General features: G+C 48.1%; 1 protein-coding gene across 2 annotated transcripts in view; it reads right to left on the bottom strand.

Moving 5' to 3' along the window:
- Positions 1-17,858, bottom strand: part of TBC1D20 (TBC1 domain family member 20) — a 48,398-nt gene that overhangs the window by 23,397 nt on the left and 7,143 nt on the right. Inside the window, exon 3 of one of the 2 annotated variants that reach the window (XM_068127310.2) lies at positions 2,113-2,193. The exons of the other annotated variant lie outside the window; for it this stretch is intronic. Coding sequence (XP_067983411.2) covers positions 2,113-2,193 — 81 coding nt within the window. The remainder of the gene's footprint in view (positions 1-2,112; positions 2,194-17,858) is intronic. 2 annotated transcript variants of the gene reach the window in all.

Raw genomic sequence — 17,858 nt, 5'->3', positions numbered from 1 at the left:
GAGGGGAGAGCAGTATTCCATTGAGCTGCGGATGAAAGCCTTGTATGTGGTGAGGAGCTCAGGTGTGCCAAGGAAGGACTTCGCACGACGGAGGATGCCCAGTCGGCGACTGGCTTTGGAGGCCAGATTTGAAATGTGGTTTTCCCAGGAAAGATCATGGCAGATAGTGAGACCCAAAAGCTTGAGTGACAGAACTTCTTGGAGAGGATTATTCAGAAAGTGGATGGGAGGGTTGTCCAGTCGGTCTTTTCGGAGAGACATCGTAAGAGTGTGAGATTTGTCAGGATTGAAAGACATGTTCCACTTGTTTGCCCAGTCTGTGATTTTGTCCAGGTCTGCAGAGAGTGAGGAGGCTGCAGACTGCCGATCTGAGGGATGAGGAATGGAGCGGCAGAGAGTGGAGTCATCAGCAAAGAGATAAGAGAGTCAAGGGTATTTGGAGTATTTTTCTGTCTTCAGGGTTTTTTGGGTCTTCGGGGTCTTTCAATACTTTAGGTCTTTTGGGTCTTCTTGGTGTTTGGGGTATTTTGGGCCTTCAGGGTCTTTTGGGTCTTTGGGGCCCTTTTGGGTATTTTCGGTGTTCGGGTTTTTTTTTTAGGGTCTTCAGGATATTTTGGATCTGCGGGTCCTTTCAATATTTTGGGTCTTCAGGGTCTTTTCAGTCTTTGGGGTCTTTTCAGTATTTGGGGTCTTTTCAGTCTTTGGGGTCTTTTTGGTCTTTGGGGTCTTTTAGGTCTTTGGGGTATTTTAGGTCTTTTTGGGCCTTTGGTGTCTTTTCAGTCTTTGGTGTCTTTTTGGTCTTTTGGTCTTCATGGTCTTTAAAGGTGTTTGGGGTATTTTGGGTGTTCAGGTCTTTTCCTTGTTTGGGTTTTTGGGGTCTTGAGGGTCTTTTCAATATTTTAGGTCTTCGAAGTATTTTGGGTCTTTTCAGTGTTCAGGGTCTTTGGGTTTTTTTGGGTGTCTTTGGGGCCTTTTGGGTCTTCGGGGTATTCAGGGTGTTTTATTAGGTCTTTTCAGTCATTGGGGCCTTTTCGGTCTTCAGGGTCTTTTGGGTTCTCGGTCTTTTGGGTCCTCGGAGTACTTTGGGTTAAGTATTTCAGGTTACAATTGTGGGTGGCGTCAAGTCAGCTGGCCAACCAATGGGTGAAGAGTGGACATACATACATACAAACATTTGCTCCATTTAATATACTAGGGCATGCCCGTACTATATATATATCTAAAATTATATCCCCCCCCTCTATTTACATGAAATGGTTTGGTCCAAAGCGAACGGCTTGCGAGTACGGTGACAATCCCCCCCCTCTATTTACATGAAATGGTTTGGTCCAAAGCGAACGGCTTGCGAGTACGGTGTTTTTTATCGGACCCGTGGAATTATAGATAGTAGTTTTAATTAGTTTTAAAACATAGTTTAACGCCAACATAGTTTGCCGACGGGAAATAAATGAATACGCTCTCAAATGTGCCATCCGAGGCAGAGTCTGTTCGCCACGTTCGGCACACGTGATAGCTCGCTGCTCTCTGATTGGTTGAATCGTTTTTTGGACATAGCTCGGTAACTACTTCTGCGATTAATTTAAAACCTTGAAAAGGCACATCCTCGGGTCCCCAGCAATATACCTGGCAAGTTTCAAGTATATCGGACCGGTAGTTGTCGAGAAACAGCGGTCACAGACAAACATACAAACAAACATACACACAGAGATTAGTGGAATTATAGATAGATATATTATTATATATTATTATATTATATTATTGTTATATAATATTATTATAATATTATTATTATATAATCTTATTATTATATTATATTATTATTATATTATTTTATTATTTATTAATATTATTTATTATTATATTATATTTATATTATTATTATTATTACTGTTATTACACTCGTATTGTATTACCTCTAAATAAAATAAAACTACTACCAAAATTGCAAACACAAAGCCTCAACAAGGGATCTGTCACCCACTTTCCAATAGAAGATAAATTATGATTATAGGTAAATCGTTACATGTGATTATAATTATATAGTTTATGTGGCTAAGTCAAAGAAAGCAAGATAAATTTATAGCTCCCCCTCCTGCAAAGCTGAACTCTCACCTGGAGGGAATCTGCGCATGGACCTTTTAACATCCAACTCCACCTGCACATAATCTTTGCTCAATTCCCGCAAGCCTCTCCCTGTACAGACACAGTGAAGTTTCATCAATGATATACACAACTCCATAAGCATTGAGGAGTGGAAAATTGTATCCATATAAGTGGATTCCGAGCAGTTTTATACCTGTTGGCAATCGTACTTATACCCTGTTTGTAATCATAATACCCTGTTGCATCACCAGAATGTTTCCACACCCGAGATGCTCGTCCTTTTGCAGCATACACTGCTCAGGTAGTTCCATGCTGAGGCAGTACTACAAGCATCTCAATATGATACTGATGTTGGAATTGCAGCATACACTCTTGTACCTTACGAGCTTCATCACCAATATAAAAGCAACAAGTCAGGAGACGACGATGGTTCACAAGCGAGCGGTATTCAATGACAAAGGACGGACTACTTTGAAATAGCCGACCTTTGTGACCTTTAAAAGTCAAAACCGACATTGAAAATACATAAATAGGAATGTATTATCTGTTATGAGACTAGTTAGCGACACGATACCGAAAATTAGGTTCGATTCGGACAACTTTGAAAATTTGACCTTTGTGACCTTGAAATGTTAAAACGAAGGTTACTGACCTTGAAATGAGATAGAAAATAAGGTATAATCAGTTATGGGGTTAGTTAGCTACACAATACCGAAAATTTGGTTAGATTCCGACACCTTTGAAAGTTTGACCCTTGTGACCTTCAAAGGTCAAAGGTCGAGGATTCTGAAATTTGTTGGAAAAACTTGTATTTCATGATGTATGTGATAATATAAGATCATGTACGACATTTCACCCCATCAGGAGGCGAACAATGTAATAAAACCATCAAAAATGGACTTTTCTAAATTTTGTGACCGACGTGAAAATGAAAAATCGAGCTCCGTGGGGCTAGACACATGACATTGGCCTAACCAAATACCGAAACTCCTGTCAGATTCCACCAACTCCCTCGGAGAAGATGTAGCTTGAACTCGATTGCCCCCTAAAAATACATCTTTTTTGGGCGTGGCTCCGCCCACAATGGGCGCAATACGCCCACTCGAGGCAGGACACAACCAGATCATGATATCAACCTCCCACCCAAATTTCATCAAGATCGGATGATATCATCGGGTAGTTATGCTGCGGACAGACAGACGCACACACATGACGAATATAGTGGTCACTTGATAACTCGTGAACCAATACATCATGTAAATGCACAGAGAGAATTACAGGACTGACATTGTGTTACGAAGATTATGCATAGTAAGAGAGATTCATTTTTCATTACAACAGTACATGACTCATGTATACGATTACCAATGTATATGAAATGTAATATATATATATATATATATAAATATACAGACTTGGCATTTAATATGGAATTTTTTTTTTTCTTGACTTGGGTTTACTTAACTCAGTATATCAATCTGGTGAGTTTCTTTTACACTTTGGTGATTTATTTGTTGAAAGAACCATGTCACTGATTGTCTGTCGCAGCAAGAAGTCAACAACAGGATTATATCACAGGTGGCGTGGCAAAATGTACGGACAGGTGCATTTGATGATTGGCTTCACAGTCGGGTATACAAGGGTTGTTGCGTTCTGTATTAGTGGAAAACAACTGCTGCACGTCTCCAAAGGTTATTGCCGCTTCCTCTGGAGATGGTCCGTCAACGCGACAATGCTGTTTGTCATGGAGTGGTGGCTTTACGAAATTACGGCATGAAACAGCATGCTATTGCTCGGCAGTATGGCATCACTCAAGGTCAGGTGTCAATGATCCTGAAACGAAATGCTCAGATGGGTGTCCCTACTCCAATACCGAGGCCAGGACGTCCCCGCAGAACCACAAGGAGGGATGATCGCAAGCTGCACCGGTTAGTCCGCAATGGCCGTACCAAGTCAGCTAATCGGCTTGGGGCTGAGTGGCAGCAAGTGGCAAATGTGCCTGTATCCAGAAGGCTATTCAACTAACGACTGGTTCAAGCAGGCTATCGTGCCAGGCGTCCCCTGAGAAAGCCACGCCTGACCAGACAACACCGCCAGCGCCGATTGCAGTGGGCCAGAGAGCACTGACAATGGCAGCCAGGACACTGGAACCACGTGATCTTCAGTGACGAGTCTAGATTTCAGGTCTATCGTCAAGATGGCCGCGTCCGAGTGCGCAGACAAGTGCATGAAGCCTACAGCAAAGATTGTATAGTGCCAAGAGTCCAAGCTGGAGGTGGAGGGGTGACCGTTTGGGCTGCTTTTCATGCAGGGGGCAAAACTAACCTGCTTGTTCTGAATGGAAACCTGAACCAGTTCAAGTACAGGGCCATTCTGGAAGAAACATTGCTTCCATTTGCTCGTGCAGCCTTTCGAGGAAACTTTGTCTTCCAAGATGACAATGCATGGCCTCATCGTGCTCGCATGATCCAACACTTTCTTGCTAACCGTGGTGTAGAGCATATGGAGTGGCCTGCCATGTCCCCGGATATGAATCTGATAGAGAACTTGTGGGCAGAATTAACGCGTCAAATCGACCACTTGGACCAGCAGCCGACCTCTGTGCGTGAATTGCAGCAGGGTATTGTAACTGCATGGCAAGCGATTCCTGTCCAAACCTTGGCAAATCTCATGAACAGCATGCCTCAACGTGTACGTGCTCTCCTGAATGCTCATGGGGGTTACACGAAGTACTGAACTGTAATTTTACTGTCCGTAATCCCAGTCGTAATTTAACTTTTGTTTTTGCTAAAAAAAAATTTGGCTAATGTGCAAAATAAAGAGATACTTCTGGAAAACGTACAGAAGTTTAACACAGTACTGTCCATGAATTGAGTTCGATATCAGTTTACATCACTTTCAAGGATCAATTTATTTGTTTCAAAATGTCAAATGTGGTTTTTGTTTCTTTTAAAGGTCACATTAACAAAATCTAGAATAATTTCAACATAATTCCAATGAACTTTTGGTTCTAAGTCATCTTGAAAAGTAAGTTCACCCCCAGAAAAAAAAATTCCATATTAAATGCCAAGTCTGTATTTACATGTATACATATATATACATATATATACATATTGTTGCGGTTTTGAGTCTGTCAAGTGAGTTTAATAAAGGTTAAAGTCTGCCCCCCATAGTTAGTCACACAAGCAACATGTAGTGTGATGAAATCGACATCCAAGTTACGCCACTGATGTTATTCTCCTCATGGCCGCTACGCGACACCTTCGCGGCTTCTATATATAAGAGACTGCCATTTCAGCGCAGACAGGAGATGTACATCCATAATCGAAATGTAACTCTATCGCTCCGCTGGGCTTCCATAGAAAGGTAACGATTCTGCTATATATATCCCAAGCTCAATTATAGATATACCACCTGTACGCACCTGTATTCAACCTTTGCTGCTCATGAAATGCTCTGATTTAATGCCTGTTGCTTGCATGTACTCTTACAGGATGTACTGCAGATCTAAATGATATTAAAACCTACCCAGAGGTCAAGTCGTGTCTGAGCTTGATTTTCACGACATGTAGCCTCGCAATAATATAGTTATGTCTTAGTATTTGTAAGCTTAGTTCCCTTCCAGTGTTAATTCTGCGTTGAGTAGGAGCCAGGAAAATAGGCCCTACTGCCACCGATCATCCTACGTCCGTAGCCTCAATCCCTTTTGCATTAACGTTGGTTCATATTGGGCGAGTTAACACGAGGCAGGCAGAGGAGGATCGGGGCGGAGTCGAGGAAGAGTGGCAGAAGCAATGACGGTAAGCACGAGCCGCCAATCAGAGCTCGAGGGTGGTGGCGGTGGCGTGGCGTGAGAGGGCGTGGTGAGAAGAGTCGGGTGAGTTCCAGAAGGTTCGGGGGGCGTAGCTATAAGAACCGCTGCGCAAAAGCCCTCGACGGGACTCGCAGAGGAGAGAGAAAGACATTACAAAGGACTTGCAGAGGAGAGAGATAGATAAAAGGACTAGCGCGTGGAACACCGATAACGGAAGGACTCGCAGAGGAGAGAGAAAGACATTACAAAGGACTTGCAGAGGAACGCCGGATAAGCGAGAGAGATAAAAGGACTTGCGTTGTAAAGGACTGCTGCCTGATGAATTTGACCATTGCACGAGAACACGCGCGCAAACCAGCTCGGAGTGTATTGAAGAAGAGGAGTTGGTCGCTACATATACGCCGGTGCAGCCAGACGCGCTTAGAACGAATAGCACATTTGAGACGCATGAGTGAACAAGGCTGGGTAACCGACAGCCGCGCTAAAGTCCGCCCTCAACCGTTCCGCCCCATCATCTGCTTTGTTCGAGAGACGCGCTACGAGTCCCTGCCTTTGCCAGCCACCATCTTCGCGGGACGTGCCGGGGCCTGTGGAGAGCTGGACGAGGACCATCTCTGGATGCGTGAACACCTGCCCATCTGCAATCCCCTGTGTGAGTGTGAGACGGGCCCGTTGTCCAAGAGATAAGTTAAGACTGTTTAAGGATTGCTCTGTGTCTCTTCGTCCTTGAACTGTATATACGTGTGGAAATAATTAAACCCTTGTTCTTTCTTTCTGATTTGATCGTTCCTGTGGTTTCCTCAATTGACTAAGCGTGGCACGAATAAGATCGCTCCAATCGGGTTCCACTAATTAAGACTGCGCGGACCACGTGTACGCAATCTGTTCGGCGTACTCAAACCACACGTGGTTCGTGCAAGGCTTGTTTCCTCGCTCCCAGGGCAGCGCGCGGACTTAGGTACGAGTGAAAAGTAGTCCCGAAACCCTACGCCTCGTGTGTCCGAGAGGGACGTAATAAGTCTCGGTTCCGCCAGGCCCAGTAAAGACAAGGGGATTAATCCCCCCTTGATAAGGGGAAGAAGGCCGGCGTAGAGAACCGTAACAATTGGTGTCAGGAGTGGGATTGGACCTGAAGTGCGCTTCACGCACTTGAAATTGCGAGTGGACGAAATTTAGTTTTAAAATCCAAAATTAAATTCGTGCCATGCTAGCCAAAGCGGTGAAATGCCGGTGGGGGTAGAAAATGAAAAATTAATGACCCAGGACCCACAGCAAGACTAGGAGAGGCAGTTGGTAGTGGAAGCAGATCAGGGTGCGGCAACTGGTAATGGCGGCGCCTCGCACGTGGCGGCGGGAGCCAAGCCCACTGTGCAGGCGGGTTTTGACATGCAGCTATTAATGACTCTAAGAAGGAAATGGACAAATCCACCCGGGAAATAAAAGAGATGGGGGAGGAGTTTGGGCGCAAGCCGAGCGAGAAGGTCGCATTGGGACGCGACGGGGTAACGCGATGTGAAGAACGCGTGGAGAGCGGGGTAGAGCAGAGCGCGGCTAAATTGACCGAGGGAATAGAAATCGCGACTCGGGGTGTGGAAAAGCCGACGGCCGCCGAATGGGAAAAGCAAATTTTAAGCGCACCGGCGGTCGTTGAGGAAATAGAAGAAATAAAAGAAATAGTTGAAATTGGGGCCGAAGAGACGGCAGAAATAGAGGATATAGCACAGAAGGAAGAAATGGAATGTCCTCAAAGTCTGTGTTTGCATTGTGATGCCGGGCTTGCTAATCAAATGAAAGGTGTGCAGGTGTTGCCGGAGAAGAAGGTCCCGAAGGTGAGTTGGGGTGTGTATGGCGCGAAAGTGTATGGCGGGAAAAGGTTTTTGGCGCGCTTGGGATCGAGACGAAGCCCGGGCGCTCGTGGAAGGTCCTTTGTGCGGTGTACGTGAGCGAATGGCGCGCGTGTGAGAAAGAAGTGTGCACCGGAGCGCGAGTGTATGTGGGAGGAGTGGGTCGAAGAAGAGTGTGAAACAGAGTGTGCGATGGCCAAGGAGAGTGAGAGAGAGTGCACACCAGAGCGTGTTGTAGAGAGTGTGCAGGAGTGCACACCAGAGCGCGTGATTGGGTGTGTACCAGAAGAGTGCACACCCGTGGTTGTTACCGAGTGTGTAACAAAGGTGTGCACGAGGGTGTGCGATGGCCGATGGTGTTACAGAGTGTGTAAAGGAGTGTGTGAGTGGTATGAGAGCGCCAGGATGTGCGCGAGGGTGTGCGATAACAGAGTGTGCGAACAGCGTGAGTGTGTAAGGGAAGAGTATGCACAGGAGAGTGCAGTAACGGAATGTAGGGAGTGTATGGGAGGCGCTGGAGTGCCACGGTGTACGAGAGTGGAACAGGTCGTGTGTGGTGAGAACGCGGTTCAAGCATCGACGCAGACCGGGGTAGCGTTTAGCTTTAGCGCGACGTATAGCCGACGCGAGCCCTCGGTGCGTGGTGTGCTTTGTGTGCGGCGGGGATCGGCGCCGCGGCGGTCTCACAAGGACCGGCGTGCACGGTTCGTGCCGGGCCCCGCCCTGTATGGTTGGTGCCGCGTCGTGGCAGTAAAGGCGATCGGCACGGTTCAAGGGGAGGAAGGAGAGGTTGGAGCCGCGCCCCCTGGCAGCTGTGGTGCTCCGACCGTGGGCGGTTGGGGCCATCGTGCGTGGGACCGCAAGGCCTCGTGTAGGGATGGAGCCCTGAACCTTGGCCCAACCAAGCCTCCTCCCCTGAATCGAAAATGCCGGACGGACCCAACCTACAGGCGACCAACCACCCGCATGCATCGCTCGGCTTTTCGAAGCCGAGCTGTGACGGCGATGTATTTCCGCACCGAGAGGCCCCAGTGTAGCGGACGATTAGCAATAATGTTGGCGAATGGTGCCCGGCGTAGGGGAATGGTGGTATCACCATTCCTCACAACCTGGGCTCATGAGCATTAGATTAGGGGGCTGGCAGTGACATGCACATGGGGGACCAGCGATGGTTACCTCCATGGGGCACCGAAGCTAGCCGAGGGCGGGCTAGGTTAATTGTTAGGGAACTAGATGACGGTAAACCACCTTTAAAAAGGTTCAAAAAAAGTTCTAGGGAACTAGATGACGGTAGAAGACAAGATTTAATTAGTGACATTTGTACAGGTAGAGGGGACGTCGTTAGCTTAGCTAGTTGTTAATGACGAAGGGTGTGCTTAGTATAAGGGAAGACGGGGAAGCACGAGTTTTTGGGGAAGTAGTCAGCTAGATGATGCTGTGTGTGTGAGGAACTGTGTATTGAGACAGATGGAGTTGTGCTGGAGTGTATGGGAAAAGGTGTAAGAGCACAAAAGGTGTGTGGATTTGGTGTGCGAGAGAAGTGGTGTGCAAGATATTTGGTGTGTGAGAAAATTTGGTGTGGAAAGCATGGTGCGAAGGAGTGAATGGGGGGAGATGGACCCCTTCACGAATACCCGGGGTGGGTAGTTTAAAGCCAGGTAGAGGGCTTAGGTAAATTGTTTGGATATTGACACCTGTGGTGCGGGAAGTAGCAAGAAGTGCTTGGTTGGGTGCATTAGTCTATGAAATGGCTGGGCGTGTGGGCTTTGTTAGTGCGTATGGTTATTGGGGCACCCCGCCACTGGTAGTTTGTCGGCCAGGTGAGGCCGCAGGTAGGCTCTGGGAGCCAGTTAGAGTTGTGAGTAGTTGTTCAATGGGGCCCGAGGATCCAAGAGAAGGACCCGGGTAGCCCAATGCCAGAGAGGGCATCAGAGGGGTAGAGTGCCAGGAGGGGTCTTCCCTGGTTTAGGTAGTCGCAGGAGTAGGTGAGCTCAGGTGGCGACTTCAGTGGCGGAAGTGCACAGGTAGGTAGACCTGCTAATGGAGCCACACGACCCAGCCCCGAAATTGTGCAAGGGCACAGATTGAAAAATTGGGGAGTGAGACCCAAATTCATAGGCACCGCAGAGTGGTCAATGGGAATTGGTTTTTAGAACCACATCGTTTAAAGATGCCAATTGGCAGGGTATGACGCCGGGTCGTGTAAATGAGTTAATGTCATTAGAGTAGTTAGGAAGAGAATCCCCTTCGCGCCATCCACATCCATTCACCAAGGGAAACGGAACTCCACAGTCCACACCAGGGCTTTGAAACTGTTTGAGTGAGTAAGACGCATCACGACGTAGAGTGACATTGTGTTGGTTCCATCTCTTCCTTCCTGGGAGGGATTGGAAGACGAATTTGGAATTAGAGGGGGATATGGGAGACAGAACGTAGTGACGAATTTGTAAATATAAGGAAGGGCTAGGGTACTGTATAGTGTAGCAGCATAGCAAACCTGTTGTGCATTTTGTGATACAAGCACCAAATTTGGCACAAATGTACATTAATATGTTGCGAACATTTTCAGATATTGGGCCACTTGAAATTCCGTAATTTTTTTTTTCAAATTTTTTCAAATTTCGTAATTTCAAATTTTTCGGGTGACACCGTCACAATTTCGGTCTTCGAGGCCGGCCGATATAGTGGGGCGGCTTAGCCCAAATATTCAAAAGAATTGTGCATTTTGTGATACAAGCACCAAATTTGGCACAAATGTACATTAATATGTTGCGAACATTGTGTGGTCAGCAATGAAGACGAGAGTCTGAATTACATGTATGCAAAAGACCTTGTGAACCAGTGAAGCAAATACACGGGTAAGCATGAATTAAATCTAGGGCATGATATAATTTCCATGATGTTTACCTCTACACTCAATGGTGGAAGGAGGTAATGTTTTGATCCCAGCTTGTCTGTATGTCTGTTAGTCCACAAAATTCCAGACAAAGCTTGTAGTAGTGGTAGTTGTAGTGGTAGTGGTGATAACAGAAATTGTTATATAGAACTGAACTTATATTATTATTATATGCAGAAAATAACTTCATTTCTATATGCCCTGCAGTGGACAGGTTAATTGGTTTATGCACTGAAGGGGTCACCCTGGTGTGCACTGCTGTGTTCTGCCTCACTGAGTTGTTCAGGTATGATGTACTCAGCACAAGCTTCCGGTCGGCCCGGAGGTGGGGGTGCGGGGCCTGTCACGGAACGTCAAAACAAACGGCCTGCCGGGGCCGCCCAAAAGTCGGGCGTGAGGGGCGCATCCACTAATGGAACGCCTCTCGCTTCCCAGATCGAGGGCCACGTGGTCAGGAGAACCTCGTCCCTTCCGGTCACACTTTGCCTATCGGCCGGCCTCGAAGACCGAAATTGTGACAGTGTCACCCGAAAAATTTGAAATTACGAAATTTGAAAAAATTTGAAAAAAAAAATTACGGAATTTCAAGTGGCCCAATATCTGAAAATGTTCGCAACATATTAATGTACATTTGTGCCAAATTTGGTGCTTGTATCACAAAATGCACAATTATTTTGAATATTTGGGCTAAGCCGCCCCACTAGTAGTGTAAGCCGACGTTGAGAGGTACGGACGGTTCGGGACGAGTCTGCTCTGCTCGCTCCTCCGCACCCCTCGCGTTGCATTACCTTGTGTTGATGTGTACCTTTGCGCCCTTTCTGCTTTGCTGACCGTGCTTTGTCTCTCCCCGCCACCCTTGGACCCACTTTGGAGGAGTTGTGCAGCAACATCGAACTGTGCAGCACCCATGCTGCACTTTGCTACACCTGTGCAGACGAACTGTGCGGCACTTTGATGCCGTACCCTTCATTTGTTATAACTTTGCTGCACATGTGCAGCACTTGCTGCTACAGACACTTTGCTGCACATTACCAAAGTACACATTATGGACCACAGGTTTTGTGGCCTTACACTTTGCTGTGCAGCACTTTGCTGCAGACTCACCTTGCATCTTCGGACCACTTGTTTTGAGTGGCATCAGTCACGCAGTTGGACCACATAGGGTTGGCCCTGCTGGCAAATACAACGAACACGTGTTTTGTACATTTTTATTATTGGTGTACAAGGAAAGAAGAACTGTAAGTTTTATTGCACACAGAAGATGCAGGAAGAAGAAGATGCCGGACAACAGCAGCAAATGTGAATTGTGAACTGTGAACTTTTGATGACTGTGTATTTGTGCATTGCTGTGCTTTTCTCCCCTCCAATCTTCTTTCCAAAAAGGACAGGTCCTGGGTCAAAGAATTGTAAATAAGGTTAGGTTTTGTGATTGTATATAAAATGCTGCCCACCTGCTCGATGTTTAGTTTGAAAATAATTCCGCAATTCGGTTAACTGTGGGCGTGATTCTGTTAGTTAGCTACTCAATGCAGTAGGTGGGACATATTTAGTGTTTTAAAACTGTCGCACACACGGGTTAGAGTAAATGTTAGGGGGAACCACATCTAAGTGTCACACATAATTAAAAGTTAGTCCCAAGTCTTTCTCAAAACCGATCGTTATTTGAGCGTTTGTACACTCAAAACCGATCCAGTTTTTGTAGGTTCGACTCGGGGACGAGTCTGACGAGGGAGGGGGGGGCAGTGTTGCGGTTTTGAGTCTGTCAAGTGAGTTTAATAAAGGTTAAAGTCTGTCCCCCATAGTTAGTCACACAAGCAACATGTAGCCTCGCAATAGTATAGTTATGCCTTTGTATTTGTAAGCTTAGTTCCCTTCCAGTGTTAATTCTGCGTTGAGTAGGAGCCAGGAAAATAGGCCCTACTGCCACCGATCATTCTACGTCCGTAGCCTCAATCCCTTTTGCGTTAACGTTGGTTCATATTGGGTGAGTTAACATGAGGCAGGCAGAGGAGGATCGGGGCGGAGTCGAGGTGGAGCGGCAGAAGCAATGACGGTAAGCACGAGCCGCCAATCAGAGCTCGGAGGTGGTGGCAGCGGCGTGGCGTGAGAGGGCGTGGTGAGAAGGGTCAGGTGAGTTCCAGAAGGTTCGGGGGGGGCGTAGCTATAAGAACCGCTGCGCAAAAGCCCTCGACAGGACTTGCAGAGGAGAGAGAAAGACATTACAAAGGACTCGCAGAGGAGAGAGAGAGATAAAAGGACTAGCGCGTGGAACACTGATAACAGAAGGACTCGCAGAGGAGAGAGAAAGACATTACAACGGACTCGCAGAGGAACGCCGGATAAGCGAGAGAGGACTTGCTGCGAGAGAGAGAGATAAAAGGACTCACGTTGTAAAGGACTGCTGCCTGATGAACTTGACCATTGCACAAGAATGCACACGCTAACCAGCTCGGAGTGTATTGAAAAAGAGGAGTTGGTCGCTACATATACGCGGGCGCAGCCAGACGCGCTTAGAACGAATAGCGCATTTGAGACACGCGAGTGAACAAGGCTGGGTAACCGCCAGCCGCGCTAAAGTCCGCCCTCTACCGTTCCGCCCCATCATCTGCTTTGTTCGAGAGACAAGCTACGAGTCCCTGCCTTCGCCTGCCACCATCTTCGCGGGACGTGCCGGGGCCCGTGGAGAGCTGGACGAGGACCATCTCTGGACGCGTTGGGGAACACCTGCCCATCTGCAATCCCCTGTGTGAGTGTGAGACGGGCCCGTTGTCCAAGGGATAAGTTAAGACTGTTTAAGGATTACTCTGTGTCTCTTCGTCCTTAAACTGTATATACGTGTGGAAATAATTAAACCCTTGTTCTTTCTTTCCGATTTGATCGTTCCTGTGGTTTCCTCAATTGACTAAGCGTGGCACGAATAAGATCGCTCCAATCGGGTTCCACTAATTAAGACTGCGCGGACCACGTGTACGCAATCCGCTCGGCGTACTCAAACCACACGTGGTTCGTGCGAGGCTTGTTTCCTCGCTCCCAGGGCAGCGCGGGGACTTAGGTACGAGCGAAAAGTAGTCCCGAAACCCTACGCCGCGTGTGTCCGGGAGGGACGTAATAAGTCTCGGTTCCGCCAGGCCCAGTAAAGACAAGGGGATTAATCCCCCCTTGATAAGGGGAAGAAGGCCGGCGTAGAGAACCGTAACAATATATATACAGTGTATTCAGAAAGTATTCAGACCCCTTCACTTTTTTCACATTTTGTTATGTTGCAGCCTTATGCTGAAATCGTTTAAATTCATTTTTTCCCTCATCAATCTGCACTCAATACCCCATAACGACAGAGAAAACAGGATTTTAGTAAGTTTTGCAAATTTATTAAAAAGAAAAAACTGAAATATCACATTTACATAAGTATTCAGACCCTTTCCTATGACACTTGAAATTTAGCTCAGGTGCTTCCCATTTCTCTTGATCATCTTCGAGATGTTTCTACACCTTGAATGGAGTCCACCTGTGGTAAATTCAATTGATTGGACATGATTTGGAAAGGCACACACCTGTCTATATGAGGTCTCACAGCTGACAATGCATATCAGAGCAAAAACTAAGCCATGAAGTCGAAGGAACTGCCTGCAGAGCTCAGAGACAGGATTGTGTCGATGCACAGATCTGGGGAAGCCTACAAAAAAAAATTCTGCTGCATTGAAGGTTCCCAAGAGCACAGTGGCCTCCATAATTCTTAAATGGAAGAAGTTTGGAACAACCAGGACTCTTCCTAGAGCTGGCCGCCCGGCCAAACTGAGCAATTGGGGGAGAAGGGCCTTAGGAAGAGAGGTGACCAATAACACGATGGTCACTCTGGCTGAGGTCCAGAGATCCTGTGTGGAGATGGGGAGAAACTTCCAGAAGGACAACCATCACTGCAACACTCTACCGATTTGGGCTTTATGGCAGAGTGGCCAGACGGAAGCCTCTCCTCAGTGAAAGACACATGAAAGCCCGCTTGGAGTTTGCAAAAAAGGACCTAAAGGACTCTCAGACTGTGAGAAACAAGATTCTGTGGTCTGGTGAAACCAAGATTGAACTGTTTGGCTTCCGTCTGGCCACTCTGCCATAAAGCCCAGATCGGTGGGGTGTTGCAGTGATGGTTGTCCGTGTTCGTCAGGTGGTCATTCCTGTTGGGGGATGGTGCCTCGACAAATTGGCATAGTCGTCAGGATCCGTCCGGTGGAGGGAGAGGAGAGTTCAATGCTGGGGGTGGTAGGGGGGGGGGGCGGCAAGATCACCAGGCGCCACGTAAAAAGGTGAGCTTCCTCGGTAGAATGGTGCCTTACCACCGTCGAGTGAATGGTTTTGCCTCGGCGTGAGCACCGGCGCGGATCCGAACTGAAATCCAAACCGAGACAGGTAGCTGCTGCCCTGAATAAAACAAATTGTTGGGCATGCACACCAATTCGTTTTATTGAGGGCAGCAGCTACCTGTCTGGATACCTGCCAATAGGTGTTCCGCTCATGCTCATTCTCCAGTACCTCCGCACTGCTTTTATGGGCCAACGCTATCACCCCCAGGAGTCTGAGGAACTTCTTCATTGTCTTCTCCCTGTGGTAGGAATGTCTTACAGTGCGTTGCGTGTATCCACGAAGGCTTACCTTCACACTTGACCACTGTATGTGATACAAGGAGTACCTGGTGCGGTCCCGTCCACCTGGGCTGCAGCGCTGTGGTCCGCCTCCAGTTTTTCACCAGTATTCAGTCACCTTGGGGTAAGGTCCTCCCCTACCAATGGCGACCCGAACGGGCTTGGCGTGGTGGATTCTTCCGCCGTCGTTGGCGTGCATCGTCCACAGCTGCGGGGGCACCTGGTTCAATCACTTCCACTGGCTGTCTGTGGAGTCCTGCGGCACCTTCTTTCCAGTAGGGTGCAGGGCCACCTGCTCAAACACTCCCGTTATTGCAGGCCACACCCCAGTCCAACAATACCCTTACCGATTGTACAACTTAATGATAGTCCCCCCCGTTCCCCCCATTAGTCGATATGGTTTCCCACATCCCTTGTTGCTTTAGCCTAGCAATCATTGGTCTTATGTTTTCCAATCGACACCCCTCGCATTTGTTATTGAAACATGTGGGACTGAACACCCCCGAAGTTGCGTCAATTCCGTTTGGGCTTCCGTCAACTGTACATCCACACTGTTTCCCTTCGGTCCTATCCATACTTTTCCCAGTTTCAAATCACACTGATGCCCCAACTCTCCCTCTACTTTGTCAGCATAGTCTTCATCCGTTCCCTCAGGGTCATAGTACGCTGTACAATGCAATGGATCAAAAAATTCCCACAGGGTCAATTTGTTTCTCCCTCATCCATTCCAAGATCTCGTCGATCTCAGTCGCCTGCTGTACTGCGTGCTCTATTGTCTTCCTAATTTCGGGAGCAACGATCCTCCACCACCACACCTCTAGGGTGGGCCGCATCAACATGCATAAAACCTCTGCCCTATTCTCATAGGGCATTTCCAAGACCACCCCATCCGGGGAGTAATGCACTACACACACTAGTTTGCATAACATAAGTCCCGTCCTAACAAATTTACCAGTGTTTGTGGCCAAGAGGAAAACATGTCGCTCCTCCAATGGTCCACATTGTATCGTTGGTTCTTCTGATAACGGAATACTTTCGCGATGTCCAGACACTCCAATTATCCTCACCTGTTTATCTGATATCGGCGCGTTAGGTAATGCATCAGCCCGAATAGTTGAATGAGTGGCCCCGGTGTCCACTAGAAATGGCATTGGCTTACCATTTATCCTCAGATTGTAGGTCGGCTCATCTGAAGGTGCACCTGTCAGGGGGGGAAGACGGTTGAGGGCCCGCCCTCCAGTCAATATTGTTTTGGGAGAGGGGGTACGACAGGCCCTGCTGCTGCTGCCTGCCTTCCCTCCTCAGTCTCGGGCCACCCTGTTACCTTCTAGGACATTCCTTCCTCCAGTATCCCGCCTGTCCGCATTGGAAGCAGGTTCCAACTGGCGCAGGGGATGCCGAGGGCCCCACCGGCCCTGGTACCTGCCCTGGCCACTGTGGGGGCACTGCAAGGTACCCCCTCGTGGCCTGCAGCTGGCCCCAACCGCCCATCCTAGGCCAACATTTTCGGGCGGAAATCCTGGGGTGTCTGTTTCGTTGCTGTCTGAATCCTCCTCCTGTCGTTCCTGCCAATACTTGGAGCTTCGGCCCTTTTTCCCATCACCGGCCATTCTCTCTTGCACCAACATCTGTAACATTTCCTCCTTTAGTTCAGTTCTCGAGTGACTTGACAAGCGGCAGTGCATAACTAGTTCTCTGGCCACACCGTCCACCCGAACATCACATACTTTAGATGTTTTTTTAACAGGAGGTAAAAGTCCTTCCATAAACAAATTGGTGAGCATTACTTGCGGGATGTCGTCTCGAACCGCAAACCCCTCATGACTAACCAAAGCCTGTGTTAATCGGTCCAAGAAATCTCCGGCTCTCTCATCCTTTCTCTGGGCGATTTTATAAACTTTATCCCAATCTTGGTCAGGTGGTTGAAGATCATCCCATATTGCATCAAGAATGCTTTGGATCAGTGCTCTCCAATCATTTTCATTTTGGCCTTGCACTCGGTCATCTGGCCATTGGGCGGTTAGCTTCGCCAGTCTCCAAACCCCGGATGGGAGCACTTGGTTGCACATTATCCCTATGTCCTGGTGGTTGAGGCGGTGACTAGTAATCCATCCTGGTTCGACTCTGTTAACAGTGGCTTCAGAGTTCGCTCCATAGGGGTCAACTCACTTTCCTTCCACGGCACGTGCACAAAATGCAGGATCGGGGCGCCCACGATGTTTGGGTCTGGTCTCATCCCTATTTCGCACGCTGGCATAGTTAGCAGAGGAGGGGGTTCCTCCGTAGATCTTACGTCTGCCATTCCTGTTCGGACCCCTACTAATGAGGGATACATAGCGGATGGGTCTCCGAATGGGTCGGGGTGGGAGAAAAGGGTGAAAGAGTAGGGACAGGGGGAGGGGGGGCAGACGAGAGAGGGCGGGGCCCAGACTTCGGCCACCAGAGCTGCGGCGGATGTTACCGGTACTGCCGCTGCCGGGGCTCCTGGTTCAGGCCCTCTCCCCGCTGCCCCCGCTAATTGTCCTAGCTCTGCAATCAGGGTTCGGTATGGGTTCCCAGCCGCAGTG

Source organism: Myxine glutinosa, chromosome 10, assembly GCF_964187855.1.
Source record: "Myxine glutinosa chromosome 10, kmMyxGlut1.1, whole genome shotgun sequence".
Taxonomy (NCBI): Eukaryota; Metazoa; Chordata; class Myxini; order Myxiniformes; family Myxinidae; genus Myxine; species Myxine glutinosa.
This window is presented reverse-complemented; position numbering and strand designations above follow the sequence as displayed.